We start from the raw sequence: 16,492 nt of genomic DNA, 5'->3' as shown, positions 1-16,492 counted from the left end.
CTGTGCTAATAGACACTACATGGTCTAGAACTCTAGGCTAACAAATTAAAGGTTAGAGCACTGTGCTAATAGACACTACATGGTCTAGAACTCTAGGCTAACAGAAATTAAAGGTTAGAGCACTGTGCTAATAGACACTACATGGTCTAGAACTCTAGGCTAACAGAAATTAAAGGTTAGAGCACTGTGCTAATAGACACGACATGGTCTAGAACTCTAGACTAACAGAAATTAAAGGTTACAGCACTGTGCTAATAGACACTACATGGTCTAGAACTCTAGGCTAACAGAAATTAAAGGTTACAGCACTGTGCTAATAGACACGACATGGTCTAGAACTCTAGGCTAACAGAAATTAAAGGTTAGAGCACTGTGCTAATAGACACTACATGGTCTAGAACTCTAGGCTAACAGAAATTAAAGGTTAGAGCACTGTGCTAATAGACACTACATGGTCTAGAACTCTAGGCTAACAGAAATTAAAGGTTAGAGCACTGTGCTAATAGACACTACATGGTCTAGAACTCTAGACTAACAGAAATTAAAGGTTAGAGCACTGTGCTAATAGACACGACATGGTCTAGAACTCTAGGCTAACAGAAATTAAAGGTTAGCGCACTGTGCTAATAGACACTACATGGTCTAGAACTCTAGGCTAACAAATTAAAGGTTAGAGCACTGTGCTAATAGACACGACATGGTCTAGAACTCTAGGCTAACAGAAATTAAAGGTTAGAGCACTGTGCTAATAGACACGACATGGTCTAGAACTCTAGGCTAACAGAAATTAAAGGTTAGAGCACTGTGCTAATAGACACTACATGGTCTAGAACTCTAGGCTAACAGAAATTAAAGGTTAGAGCACTGTGCTAATAGACACGACACGGTCTAGAACTCTAGGCTAACAGAAATTAAAGGTTACAGCACTGTGCTAATAGACACGACACGGTCTAGAACTCTAGGCTAACAGAAATTAAAGGTTACAGCACTGTGCTAATAGACACGACACGGTCTAGAACTCTAGGCTAACAGAAATTAAAGGTTAGAGCACTGTGCTAATAGACACGACACGGTCTAGAACTCTAGGCTAACAGAAATTAAAGGTTAGAGCACTGTGCTAATAGACACGACATGGTCTAGAACTCTAGGCTAACAGAAATTAAAGGTTAGAGCACTGTGCTAATAGACACGACATGGTCTAGAACTCTAGGCTAACAGAAATTAAAGGTTAGAGCACTGTGCTAATAGACACTACATGGTCTAGAACTCTAGGCTAACAGAAATTAAAGGTTAGAGCACTGTGCTAATAGACACTACATGGTCTAGAACTCTAGACTAACAGAAATTAAAGGTTAGAGCACTGTGCTAATAGACACTACATGGTCTAGAACTCTAGGCTAACAGAAATTAAAGGTTACAGCACTGTGCTAATAGACACGACACGGTCTAGAACTCTAGGCTAACAGAAATTAAAGGTTAGAGCACTGTGCTAATAGACACTACACGGTCTAGAACTCTAGGCTAACAGAAATTAAAGGTTAGAGCACTGTGCTAATAGACACGACACGGTCTAGAACTCTAGGCTAACAGAAATTAAAGGTTAGAGCACTGTGCTAATAGACACGACATGGTCTAGAACTCTAGGCTAACAGAAATTAAAGGTTAGAGCACTGTGCTAATAGACACGACATGGTCTAGAACTCTAGGCTAACAGAAATTAAAGGTTAGAGCACTGTGCTAATAGACACGACATGGTCTAGAACTCTAGGCTAACAGAAATTAAAGGTTAGAGCACTGTGCTAATAGACCCTACATGGTCTAGAACTCTAGGCTAACAGAAATTAAAGGTTAGAGCACTGTGCTAATAGACACGACATGGTCTAGAACTCTAGGCTAACAGAAATTAAAGGTTAGAGCACTGTGCTAATAGACACGACATGGTCTAGAACTCTAGGCTAACAGAAATTAAAGGTTAGAGCACTGTGCTAATAGACACGACATGGTCTAGAACTCTAGGCTAACAGAAATTAAAGGTTAGAGCACTGTGCTAATAGACACTACATGGTCTAGAACTCTAGGCTAACAGAAATTAAAGGTTAGAGCACTGTGCTAATAGACACTACATGGTCTAGAACTCTAGGCTCACAGAAATTAAAGGTTAGAGCACTGTGCTAACAGAAATTACATGTTCCAGAATGTTGAACTGATAGAAATGAAATGTCGCAGAACACTGTGTTAATAGAAAACATGTAGACCTGTATCAAACTTTGATCTAGGTTTTCCATGATGTATTAGCATGCTGAACAGACTTTCACGTGACATTCAGCGCCCAGTGCTTCAGTCCAGATCGTGACTGGAGCTTGTATGGTGGTCCAAATACATGAATAAATGAGAATAATTACTTAAAATGCTTGTGATTCACATCTTAGATTTTATTAGAGTTGCAGATACAACAGTAATGAAGCGTTAAAGTAGCAGCTGTGATCCACAAGGTCTCAAACTGCGTCAGACAGGCTGACGCACTTTCACCCAGTGAGAACTGCGCTCAGTGATGGAAATATTGCTGGTTCAGAGTTCACTGTGGCCAAAGGGGCTGTTTGGGAGAAACTAGAAACTAGGCTGAATTTCCCTCAGAGCAAAGTCCTGCTTTAAACCTCCATCCCCAAACCACGATCATTATCCCAAACCCACGCAGCACTTTCTACACAATATTTACAAGGCCTTTCATTTTAGTTCAGCAAGCGCATTCATGCTTGTCTTTTTTCTTGAACCATCAGGCCAGAAAGTGCCATACAAACAAGGCAATTTTCTTTAATGGTATTCAAAAGTATAGTGCACTGCCATCTAGTGGCGGCTGTGACACAAACCATTTGCAGAGCTGTTTGTGTCTGAACCACCAACACCAAATTACTGCCTTATTTACTAACATCCAAAACTACCTTTCAGCCATTGTGTAATCCTGACTGGTGGAATGACCTGGCCAGTCTTGGAAAAGACTGCAAGCCAAATCACTGATGCAGGGCCATTACAGACCCACATCTCGGAAGGGTTTGCGCTTCCATAACTCTGTTCATAAAAATGCACCATCAGAAATTGCCTTGGGGCAAAACATGCCCTTCCACAGTCCTGGAGGGCAAAGGCCTGACATTCACGAGGTCAGAATCAGCCATCATCAGCGATTCAGACTGCTCCCCTCACTCCCTTCAGGATCCTTTTCCTTTTTCCCCTGAGAAAGAGACAGAAAGATATTACAGTTATAAGAAGGGACAGAGTGTGACAGAGTATGAAGAGCTACATGTGTTTAAAGGGGGGATTTCCTTTTAAAGGGAATATTACAGATTTTTTTTATTTCTGCACAGTTCGAGAGATGTAAAGTGATTCACAGTGATTTGATGTGAAATTGCAGATGTCTGATGTGTTTACAGTGATGGTGATGGGAATCAGGGATCACAATGTCTACAATACAAATATAGCCTTTTTATTAACTACCCAACACTACCAGTGAACCTACATGTCTTCTTAATTTTGTATGTTATGTGGATTATAGTAAAATAGTGGTAAGTCTGCAAACATATGTTTTTCAAAATAGCTGCACTGCATTAAAAATGTGTTTTAGGCCAAAAAAGAATGTAATAACTTTCTTTAAAGGAGCTTTTACAAGCATTAAACTCTTTAGATGTCTGGTTCCCATCACCACCACTGTGGACAATTCTGAGTCGTTTCACATCAAACCACTTTAACTTTTTTTTTTTTTTAATAAAAAAAATTTTGGAACAAAAAAAAGATGGAATTCTCCTTTAAACCTCTCCTTTGTAAGAACCTATAAAGATAAAAATTTCTCCTTTCTCACCTTTTGGGTGGCGAGACCATGCACTTCCACAGAACAGTATAGAGCGCCAGAATGAAGCCTATGAACAGTGCAGCAGCTATCGCACCTGTGGACAGACACACAAATGACCACGCTAATTAATATGGGTGCTTCTGGAATATTTGAATTGATTATAACAATATTCTCTCAAATATGTGCTTATGTTTTGGCCAAAATACAGTTCCGTTTCCAAACACAACACCCTTCACTTAACCTCACTCCCACCACAAAACCAAACCTAAATTTCAGCAAGTACTTGGGCTAATCAGTCAATCAGCAAGCTTGTTCTAAAATCTAGACTACTGATTGGCTGTTGACATTATATATGTAAATACATAAATATGAAAATAAATGTCAACTATATGTAGCTATATACACTCTATGGTATTGGGAAAAGTATTGGGACACCCTCCTAATTATTAAGGTCAGGTGTTTATATGTATGTATGTATGTATGTATGTGTGTGTGTGTGTGTGTGTGTGTGTGTGTGTGTGTGTGTGTAAGTGTGTAAAACATTATAAATTCTTTTTTGTGGGGTTGGGCAATATGGCAAAAATATCATCCAAGATATTTTCACAATATGCATCATGATTCAGTTTTTCTAAGATTCAATAAGTTACAACAGACAAAGTAGAACCTGTAGTGCCACATCTAAAAACTACCTATAATAAAAATAAACGTACAACTACAATGATTTTTATTTAATGTTTGACAAACTGCACTGCACTAAATCTAAATATACAGGCTTAATTATGCTCTCTTTGTAATGAAACATGTAGGCAGTGTTCTTTAAGTACTGATAATATCCACAACATGCTGGTATTTAAGCATGGATAAGTGTATTGATCACGAATTACTTTGGAGGTATCGGTTTTAGTATCGTTATTAAAACGTCTTGATTGGTACACCAGGAGGAGCCACACTGGAAAAACACATTCCTGTACTGTTCTTCATAGGTATTATGATGAGTTGTGGGAATTAGGATGACTACTACAGTCTGACATGTTGCAGCACCACCTCATAAAACAGACTGTGGCCGCAGGACACTGTGCAGATTTGATCTCAGCCATATGAGTAAGTAAGGGTGCTGTCTACAAGCCAGGACTTGAAAAACACAATAACAGCAGTGGTTAACTCTTCTATGTGCGCTTCATTTTCTAAGTTCCCCTTCAAAGTACCCAGCTCTTGACCTAAACATAAACAAAGCATATAACGGCATTAGGCCTAAATCTGAACTGAAACTGAATGCAGAGTAAGCAAACCAGCATGACACCCACACACTGAGTACTAAATGCCTCTTAGCAGAGCAGCTCTGGTGAAGTCTAGTGAAGAAATTGAAGTAAAGGAAAAACTGAAGGAGGGAAAACATTCCAGCACTGACGTGAGGACCTGCTGGGTCCTGTGTGAACCTCCATCATTCATCTCCCCTTACTCACACTGCTTTTCTGCTCTCTCTCAGCACAGACACTTCAGTTACTGCAGCAGTACAAATAAAAATAATTACATTAAATGAAATTCCCATGCTGCTGTCAATCATAGAATTATTGTCTATCGTAAAAAGATGCCTAACTGTCTTTATTGTTTATATTCACTGCTGTGTAAATACACCGATCAGGCATAACTGTGTGTTGCACTGATCCATTTAGACCAGTGCAACACACACTAACACCACCACCACCACATCAGTGTTACTGCAGTGCTGAGAATGATCCACCACCCAAATAGTACTTGCTCTGTGAGGGTCCATGGGGGTCCTGACCACTGAAGAACAGGGTAAAAGGGGGCAAACAAAGTACACAGAGAAACAGATGGACTACAGTCTGTAACTGTAGAACTACAAAGTAGACCTATATAGTAAGTGGAGCTGATAAAATGTACAATGAGCATAGAAACAAGGATGTTATGCCTGATTGGTGTAGTTCATCCACTCATTTGTGTGTTCAGTGCATTTTTAAAATAGTTTGGAATTATATCCAAACAGTCAAATCAAATCAGGGTGAAATCCTAAGAAATCATAATAGAATTAAACTCCCTGTCAGAAAGTGTTCCAGGTGTTGGCTCTACTCTGCGTTCCCTCTATTCCACACTCGTCCTCTCACTCTCCCCTTTTTTCCTCATTCACTCATCATTACACATGCTCTTTCTTGCTCCATTAGCAGAGAGATGAGAGTCTGAACAGGCTTGAGAACTGACAGGGACATAAGATAAAACAGCACCTGGAATGTGTCACAACCGGCAGCAACACGTCTGTTTACTTATCAAGAATTTAAAGCTGCACTATGTAAGATTTCATTGTTTTGCTTTTGTTTCAAACAAACAAACAAAAACACACAAGTACTAAGTCTGAAGAAATATGCTGTGGCTTTACTCTGCTAAGAAACCATGCAAACATTAATACAGCCCCTTTTCCAAAAAAGTTGTGACGCTATGCAGAATGTAAATAAAAATAGAGTGCAATGAGGTGCAAGTCATGTAAACACTATTTATAAATGAAAATAGTACAAAAACGACATATCAAAAGGTTAAAACTGAGAAATGTTATTCTTTTTGAAAAATATATGCCCATTTTGAATTTGATGGCAGCAACACAGTTCATAACAGTTGGGACGGGGGCATGTTTACCACTGTGCTTCATCACCTCTTCTTTTAACAACACTCTGGAAGTGTTTGGGAACTGAGGAGACCGACTGCTGTAGATTTGAAACTAAAATGTTTTCCCGTTCTTGCTCGATATAGAACACTTAAAAATGATGGTTCCTCAAGGGTTCTTTGGTAAAGATAATGGTTCTATATAGAACCATGAACACTCAAAAAAACCTTTGCATGATTAAAAGGCTCCTTGCATCATAAAAGGCTTCTTCAGATTGATGGAGAATGTTTTGTAGATGGTTCTAAGTAGAACCAGTTTGAAAAGGGTACTATATAGCACCAAAAAGGGTTATTCTATTGTAACAAGCCTGACATCAAAACAATATTGGCTCTTCTATTGTTAAGTGTGTAGGATTTCTGAGATGCTCTTTTTATACCCAATCGTGTTACTGACCTGTTGCCAATCAGCCAACAGGTGTTTTTTTTGTCATTACACAACTTCACCAGTCTATTGTCCTCCCATCACAACATTTTTGAAACGTGCTGTTGGGATCAAATTCTAAATGGGCATTTAGTTTTCAAAAAACAATAAACTCTCTCAGTTTCAACATTTGATATGTTGCTTTTGTACTATCTTCAATTAGATAAAGGGTTTAAATGATTTGCACATCATTGCATTCTGTTTTTACTTACATTTTGCACAGCGTCCCAACTTCTTTGGAAATGACAGGTCCAATCAGATCTGGTGGACGTATTTTGGACAACGTCCTAAACTTTCACAGATTGAGACTGAGACGCTATTAACACTATTAACATTACATTATTAACGATGCCAAGAACCATTCAATTATGTAAAGGGTTCTTTGAATGTTTGAGTGGTTCTATATGCTTGTATTTGTATTGTAAGTTGGTAAAAATTTAAGGAATTTACCCATCATGAGTTTTGGTTTTTATTATGTTGATTATACAGTTAGGAGAAATTCTACAGGATACACTGATTATTATGTTTTATATTTGCTTCCATCTGAAACGACTGGGCTGGAGTGCAGTAGGGGTGCAACGACTATTCGACTTAGTCGACTAAAATCGACGACCAAAATTAGTTAGCAAATAATTTAGTAGTCGATTAGTTGGTGACGTCATTACGCGTCTTTCTCGCGCTCTCTATGAATGTTTCATTACCGCTTACCGCAGAGTTAACAACAGCGCGATGGCTGCCCCGACCTTAGCTGGCATGAGAGCACATCCTCCACGTTGGAGTATCTGAAGAGGAAACTCGTCGTAGCGGACACTTGCGGCAAACTTGTTCTCTCCTGTGTGTTCACACTGTTAGCGAGTGGAGCCAAACGTTTGCGGAGAACAGAGAACTGTTTGGAAACGCTCTCCTGTGTTCGAAACTGACCGCACCGGTGGCCTCGACGTTAAGACAACGATGCAGCGTTTAAAACTGTAAAAGTTATCTGGAAGGTGAACAGGGTCGCTGTGAATAACAGTTACTTGCTTCTCTGTTTCAGCTCCATTAATGATTCCAGAGAACAGCATTTCAAAATACAAATGTTACAGCTTGGCTCACAACATGAAGTAGGACGGAATTTAACACTAATACTAACTGCTAGCTAACTAGCTCACTAGCACAGCTATCGCCGCTTCCCAAACCACACACTTCTGTACTTCACTAATAAGGGCACTTCTAATTGTATATGCGCTATTTTTACACACTATTTAGTGTGCTAGTATGCGATTTGGGACGGGGCGTATCTTGCCGAGATGAATCGTCTTCATCCATCCGCTCCAACAGAGGGCATCTTCTCTGCAGCGGGGAGTATCCGCTAGACTCTCACAAGAGCACAGAGAGATACTGACTTTCCTCCGTTTCAATAAAGTTGCAACAGAGTTTAGACAGACAGCAGAACGCACAGGTCACAGACTGCAGTTTAAATTTAACATTTACATTTAGATTGTTTTTTTTTATTTACCTGATTAAAGGAAAACTGATTTAGTTTTGCTATATTTTATTGCTGCTACTTTGCACATCCTTGGTTATAAATTTTGAATATAAAAATATTGGGAGTTTTTTTTTTAACTTTTGTATTAGCAGGAATGTTCACTAAAACAGTGATTTTTTAAAATGGTATCTATCTTTATTGTCTTCGTCGTTAGTTAGCAAATACATTAAACAACCTCAAGCTAACTTTAAAAACGAACAGCTACATAAAACTTATTTGGTAATGTAGTGATTCATAATCCGAATAATCGATTATTCGTTTCAGTAATCGATAGATTATTCGACTATCAAATTAGTCGTTTGTTGCAGCCCTAGTGGTCAGCTGCGTGGACTGCAAGCTGCAAAAGGTTGGCAACTCGTAAAATTTCAACAGATAACTGCGTCATAAGGTGTCAGACACCACATAATCAAGCCTATTTGAGATTACTTAACAACCGGGTGTGGTATAAGCTCCTAATACAAGTTACCTATATTAGCCTCGTAGCTCCAGTGCTAAACTAAAGATGCTAACATGTCTTGGCTGATTGACTACATATAGGGTCAGGGGAAATATTTCAACAAACTAGCACTTTAAACCACCCTCCCCCGGCCGACGAACCCATTAGGACTGTGGGAACTTGTGTAAAAGTTTCCACTGTCCAGCCTCAAGAACACAAGGCCAAAGCCAAGAACATGCAATACAAGGCTCTTCTGCTCACCCTCAAATGACACTTCCATTCAAACACTTACAAGGAAATGAAACAGTTTCGAGTTCGCAGGAACAGACATGCCTCCATGGTGGGCCTTAGTGAACCGAAAAACATCAGCAACATGCATGTAGCACCAAATAACACCTGTTAAACTGATAATATTGGGACTAAGTTGAAACAAGTCAATGAAGGACATTTGGAATAGGGGCATGTTGCTACAACAGCAGTTGTACACTTATAAATCCCCAAATCCCTGCAGCTACTGTTGCCACAGGTTCACTTTTAAAACACAAACCCACACATGGGACTCTTACGCTCATGAGAGTCAACAAACGCTCATCGCAGCGAGTCGGAGGGACAGACAGACACATAGACATGACAAAGGCAGGGTGGTAAGGAAGGAGAGAAAGAGATTTATCCACCTTGTAATCAGGGTAGGTTAAAAAAGCAGGCTCTGAGCACAGAAGCACTGTGTCCGCTACTTACAATACGACTGCAATCATATCATTTACAGCCGTATGCTACCATTTCCACAGCACAACAGCCCTTATTATAACACAGTGTTATACTGCCTATTATTTCAGACAGAACACATACATGCTCATACTAATTATCTACACAATTATAAAATCCCATTAACGAATACCTCATGTTATATAACGTACATATGGTAAACATACTGAAACTTTTGTGCACAAGCCTAAACGTGCAGTTTATGGGCTGAGTGCATGGAAAAATGCAAAATGTGTTTCTCTTCCTCATACATTTACATCTGAGGGAGGGCTGCGCAAAACGTGGAAGGATTGTGCAAAGGAGGGCAGTGATATTACACGTGCGGCTGATTATGTATGCCACTCGACTTGCAGCGGCCCGTTCTGCATGGATTTTCCTTCACCTTTGAAAACCAGCTACAAATTTGCATTAAGGTTTCAAAAGACGCATTTGTTTATCAAATGTTTAGGAACGTTTACCGTCAGATTAACACTGTTTAAACTCTTGCGACCAGAGAGATGCGGTGCAAAATATGCTGTCATGCGGTAACAAAAAATCAAGTGTAACTGTAAAGTTATACCATGGTATAAATTAACATTTCTGGCAGTTTCGGTATGTATTACAATATAGTCCATTTTTTTTTCGTAGGTTAACAATGGCTCATTATTCTGCACACTTAAAAATTCCTCAAGGGTTCTTTAGTAACAAAAATAATTCCATATAGAAAGATGAACATTCAAAAAACCTTTCTAAGATTAAAAGTTTCGTCGCAGCATTAAAGCGTTCTTCAGATTGATGGAGAATGTGCTGTAGATGGTTCCACAAAGGGTTCTTCTATCATTAATATATCAGACCTGTTACAATAGAAAAATCCTTTTTGCTGCTATATAGAACCTTTTTCAAAAAGATTCTATATAGAACCATCTACGGCACATTCTTCAACAATCTGAAGAATGCTTTCGTGATGCCAAGGACCATTTAATGATGTATAGGGTTCTTTCAGTGTTCATGGTTTTATACAGAATCGTTGTCTTTACTTAAAAACCCCTGAAGAACCATCATTTTTAAGCATGTGAGATTCTTTTACTTTTTAATAAGAACCTCAACACCCAAGTGAATCTAAAATATTTTTGGGGCGAAATAGTAAAAAACAAAACTGCACAACACAGATTAATAGGTTAGTATATAGACTAACTCCTGCACCATTTAAGGTGGAATGGGAAATTTAAAAAAAAGCCAACTTCAGCTTTAATGAATTTCTCAAGTCATTTCTCTTACTTGGGTCCCGTACACTCGCACCTCTGACTACTAGACACTGCTGAAATTTGGTAAATATTAGTTATTCATGTTTCAGTACCAGCTGGTCCTCGGCTTGTTTTGCACACAAGGCCCAGAGATTGCAACCTTGTCTAACACAGCTGTCCGAGCTAGGCGTCTCCTCAGGCCGTACAAAAGGAAACAACATAGCAATCTCTCACAGATCCATGTTAGGTCAAGACCAGCTCCAAAAGACGAGCCATTCCTTTATCACTGCCTCAAAGACAAAGTGGACTACTTCAGAAGCAGTAGACTAGACAGTGAGAGGCGATCCAGCGACTGCTGCATTTTCATATGCGATGTGACTGAAACATCTCTGACTCAGTCATTCAGCTTAAGCAGACAACATTAGTCTGGTTTACACGGTTTGTATGGCTTGTTATTTGCTCTGATTTGTGGCCTGGCAGTATAACGGTTGTTGTAAAACACAACCCTGTGGAAAAATTTTAACTTGTATATCGGATCACCCAGTATATCACCCGCTACTAGAGTCTACACATGTCCCATATAGCCTATTGCTGCTGTCAGAACAAAACCTTGTATCTCTAAAAAGGTAACTTAACAGTACAAGGAAAAACGTTCTGAACTTTTAATGCAAGTAAACGGATAAATAAGTTTTTCCAAGTAATTTTGGACCATTTCTGTTAGTCCGTTCATCATGAAATTTTGAAACATCGTAAAGGGCAATGGGCCTTTTCAAATTATGTCAAAAACTGAAAAATGCCAAAAATGGAGATAAAAGGTTTTGTCCTGACAGCAGCGATAATCTAGATAGGGCTGAGTAAAAGACTAAAGACACATATATGAATTTACCTGGTATGATCCCACTGCGTTTATGCACTGGAGACTCTGTGAGCGGGGCTGGAGACGCCACTGTTGAGCCTTTGGAGAGAAAAAAAGGTTTGACACTAGGACTAGTTTGAAAAAAAAGACAAATTTACAGTCTTCGCTATTACCTAAAATCTAGTCATTTAGGCAAGGCATGTTTGGTGTCTGAAGTTTGCTTCATAAGTTTTGCACTGGAGCTACAAGGCTAACGTGGCTAACACGCAATCTAAGCTCAACCACCAGTTTAGTATTGCACATACTGCAAGTCTAAATCACACACTTGCCTCTAACCACATGGAACATGTTAAGCAATCTCAAACAGGCTTGCTTATGTGGATTCTGATGCTGTACAACATACTTTTACTCATAAAAAAGGGCACAAACAAGTAGCATAGCTAAAAACAGTGTCAGACAAGTATTAGCCATATTGAAGCTTGAACCGTGCCCTAAAATTTGGCCATTTTATAGATAAAAGTATCTCATACAGTGTCAAATACCACATAAGCGAGCCTAGTTTAGATGTATCAAGAACTCAACACAGTTGAGGCAACTGAGTGAAGATTTAGGAACGAAGCTTCAACAATGCTAGTTCGTATAAGCTTCTGTTGCTTGCTAGCTGCATTAGCTTTGTAGCTCCAGTGCAAAACTGGAAAAAAGTATATTTCAGACACCGAGCATGTCTTGACTGATCGAATAGATAATGTACATGTGTTCTTTCACTGAACTGCTCCTTCAAAACACTCAATGAATGAAAGTGGTTGGCGTGATTACCATTTCTGTGTGAGACGAGGGGGGCCTGCGAAGGAGCAGGAAAAATGACCTGGGAGGCAGAAAGGGGAACACATGAGATGAGACAGAGGGAGATCACCCAGACTAGCACACTATGCATAAACCAGTCAGGCCTGTTCACGAGCAGGAGGTTCACAATATACACCACATTGCACAAATGCTTTCTTGGGGAGTTTCCTCTACTGAAAGGGCCAAAACAGTTTATTTAGCACTGATTGAAAAGTGGTGAACGATTGTATTGCATTCAAACTCTTAAAGTCAATTATAATCCTCATCTATCGCCAAATGTTCACATATGCTTTGACAGCCAAGATGTTTTTTTTTTTTCAGGAAAGAATGCAAACAATGTAGCAATGTTAATGGGAATTAACCAGCACAGCCATATACACCAATCAGCCAACAAACACTCATTATTTCTACATACATTGTCCATTTTATCAGCTCCTGCACTTTGTTAGCCCCCTTCACCCTGTGCTTCAATGGTCAAGTCCCACACAGAGCAGGTACTATTGGGTGGTGGATCATTCTCAGCTCTGCAGTGACACTGACGTGGTGACGGTGTGTTAGTGTGTGTTGTGCTGGTCTGAGTGGATGCTGGGCTTTTTAAACACCTCAGTGTCACTGCTGGGCTGAGAATAGTCCACCAACCAAAAATATCCAGCGAACAGTGTCCTGTGGTCAGCGTCCTATGACCACTGATGAAGGACTAGAGGATGACCAACACAAACTGTGCAGCAGCAGATGAGCTATTGTCTCAGACTTTACATCTGCAAGGTGGACCAACAAGGTAAGAGTGTCTAATAGAGTGGACAGTGCGTGGACACAGTGTTTAAAAACTCCAGCAGCACTGCTTTGTCTGATCCACTCATACCAGCACAACACAAACTAACACACCACCACCACGTCAGTGTCACTGCAGTGCTGAGGATGATCCACCACCCAAATAGCACCTGCTCTGTGGTGGTTTTACTGCGTTTCAGCAGAGAAACAGATGGACGGATCACAGTCTGTAATTGTAGAATCACAGAGTGCATCTATATGGTAAGTGGCAAAATGCGCTTCTCTCCCTCATCCATATGCATTTGAGGAAGGGTTTCACAAAATGTAGGAGGATTTTGCAAGAAATGGTTGATGTTGGAAGTGCAACTGATAACATTCCACTCGATTCAGCAACTGCTGTTTCAGCCACGAACGTTACAGCAACTAGCAGCAGCCGCTCTTGGGTGTTATTTTATCCACTTTTTAAAAAACGGCATTAATGTGTGTTAGTATCTTCATAATTCCAAGAGACCTCCTTTAATACTGGAAGCAGAAATAGCGACTAGATGGTGGCACAAGCCTTGAACAGGTGCTGAAGAAGACCAGCAGAATATCAGTATGACAGCTCTCAATATCACATGCACATCGCAGGAGTTGTTGAAGAGTTGATCCACTGATAGAAAAACAACTGTCCCCTTAAGAGCACACACACCCGCCCCACAGCAAGGTGGAAGCCAATGATGTAGCAGAAATTTTGGGGTGGCATCTGGGGTGGCCAGTGCCAGCGCTAATCTGTTTGGCCACCCCAGACACCACCCAAAAATTTCTGCCACCTCATTGGCAGCCCATTAAAACCAACCCTTTAAATCACAGACGGGGCACACCCACGAACATTAAGTGCTGTGTTTGTGCTAATACGTCCGTTAGTGTGTTGATTCCAGTGTTTCACTCTGTAGGGAGGCAGAATGGTAGGAGAAGGCCTGGTGTCCACTATTGGAATATGCTGTCAGTATATTACAAAATGAATAAAACAATTTCAGTACTGAAAAATCAGAATGTTTAAACCATTGCACTGAGATTTAAACCTGAATTGCCAATACGTCTCAAGCCTCTTCCAAGTGCCGCTCATTTGCCATATTTATCAGAACCTAATCTGTGTTACCTAATTAGAGCTCTATAGAATCGAGACATTTTTAGCACTGAGCTTTTGTTGTTAAACGCTCAGAAAAGCTAACCTAAAGAAAAGCATGTATTCTCCATAACAGCAGGCTGCGAATGACAATCAACAACTGCAACATCTACCAAAGGCACAGTAACTGGTTTACTGCTTTATCCAGAGAAATTAAGGGTTGATGGTGGCTTTACAAAGACAGACCTGAAAGAGCAGGATTAGTTCGGTTTGAGCATCTACACCTAACAAAAAGGAAGAGCAGAAGGATATTTCACAAGTCTCCGTTTGCAAGACAACTTGAGCCAAAAGTCAAGCCCTGTCCAACAGGAGGAGAAGTCAGGGATGGTCCTACTGGACAACTCTCGATATTTGGCTTAAATTATCCAGCCAAGTGAGAAATCCTTTCTGAAACCCCCCCACCCCCCTCAGTACTTGGAATCAGCCTTCTTTGGTGTGCAGTTTAAACGACCCCACTACACTGATTACATCTAAATCTAGTGTGACGTCAAAGGAAATGAGCATTTTCCCTAATGATCATCACTCTGGTAGCAAGAAATATAGTAGTGTGTGAGACTGAATTTCCATCAGCGTAAAAGCCTGGCAAAGCGTAGAGATGGGCGATATTTTATCGTTATTGTGATAAATTATGTCACAACATGCTTTTCTGCGCGTATCACGGATATCGTCAGAACACTGACTACACGTTTCATTACAAAGTGAGCACATTCAGGTCTGTTTATTCGGATTTAGTGCAGTACAGTTAAAAATGTGAATAAAAATCATTGCAGTTGTCGGTTTATCGTTATTATTTTAGTATTTGTTCTATGTGAAGTTCTATTTTGTCTGTTCCAACTTATTATATCTCAGAAAAATGAAATACTGTGATGTATACTGTGTATCGTGATACAATATTTTGCATATTTTTGCCATATCGCCCACCCCTAGAAAAGGATGAGCAGGCCTAGTGACTGACTTGACTTAACCTGAGAAATGAGGGGTTAACAGAAGCTGTGCAAGGACAGATTTTAAGGGGGGGGGGAGCATGACCCAGCACTGTTGTTTGACCAAGATAAGAGTGTAGGGCATTACTGAAAGTTTCCACAACATGCTGGAGGACAGGAAGCTACAGAAAAAGAGAAAGAAAAAGTGAGGGAAATCAAGGAACTCAAGCTCTGCTCGCCTGATTCACATTAATATAGCCGCACAAATACATCTGTGTTTATACAAACGCATTGTTAGTCCACTGTAATCTCCCATCCAGAGCGTAGCTCGCGTTAAACGATTCCCTTAACAGCTCTTTCAGCTGTTTTAAAATCCACTGCAGCCTACAACCTGAGTGGGCTGAACACGTGGGGCCGAAGCAACAACGGAGAAAAACATTAGTAAATATACACGTGCGGGACTAATAAACAGGGCCACGTTTACCTGAGACAGGTTGGCGTCTCGCAGCTGGTCGGAAAGCGCGCTGCTCCTGTTCCTCAGCTCCAGCCACATGGTGAAAACCAGCGCTTCTCTCACTGCTCTCTCATAATAAACGCAGACGAAGCGCTCGAGCTGCAGGGACGAGAGAGCGAGGGGGCGGGGCGTTGCGATGAGCACGGAGTGGGCGTGGTTTACGAGGGCGCGTTTGTTTTCAGCTTTTTAAGCTGCGTCCAAAACCACACCCTACTACACCGCACATACCGCACTAGTGAGGACTTCTGTGGGTGGTGAACTATTTTGAACACACTATTTAATATGGTAATATGCTGTTTTGGACTCCGCCTTAGTTTTTAATCAAGTTTGGAGTAAAATAATAATAATATGAATATTCATTTTTTTTATCTTAGGGAGCCAGAGTGTAATATTTACACGGAGCCCCGCTGGTGACATGCTGTATAAATAAAAATAATGCGTGGCCACGACTTCGTAAGGTGTGGGAATGAGATGAATAAGTCACGGCCACAACTTAGTAAAGCGTGGGAACGAGATCCTAATGCGTGGCC

General features: G+C 40.3%; 1 protein-coding gene across 1 annotated transcript; it reads right to left on the bottom strand.

Annotated features, from left to right (window-relative positions):
• Positions 1-2,408: 2,408 nt before the first annotated feature.
• sb:cb288 lies at positions 2,409-16,081 on the bottom strand. Its single transcript, XM_036578429.1, has 5 exons — positions 15,933-16,081; positions 12,560-12,608; positions 11,774-11,842; positions 3,851-3,935; positions 2,409-3,226 (listed from the first exon to the last, which is right to left on the bottom strand). Exons 1-5 carry the CDS (start codon positions 15,999-16,001, stop codon positions 3,181-3,183), a joined length of 318 nt encoding a protein of 105 aa, XP_036434322.1. The 5' UTR covers positions 16,002-16,081; the 3' UTR covers positions 2,409-3,180.
• Positions 16,082-16,492: the final 411 nt, after the last annotated feature.

Source organism: Colossoma macropomum, unplaced genomic scaffold (assembly GCF_904425465.1).
Source record: "Colossoma macropomum unplaced genomic scaffold, Colossoma_macropomum, whole genome shotgun sequence".
NCBI classification, from domain to species: domain Eukaryota; kingdom Metazoa; phylum Chordata; class Actinopteri; order Characiformes; family Serrasalmidae; genus Colossoma; species Colossoma macropomum.
The sequence above is the reverse complement of the archived record's forward strand: the minus strand, read 5'-3'. Positions and strand labels throughout refer to the sequence as shown.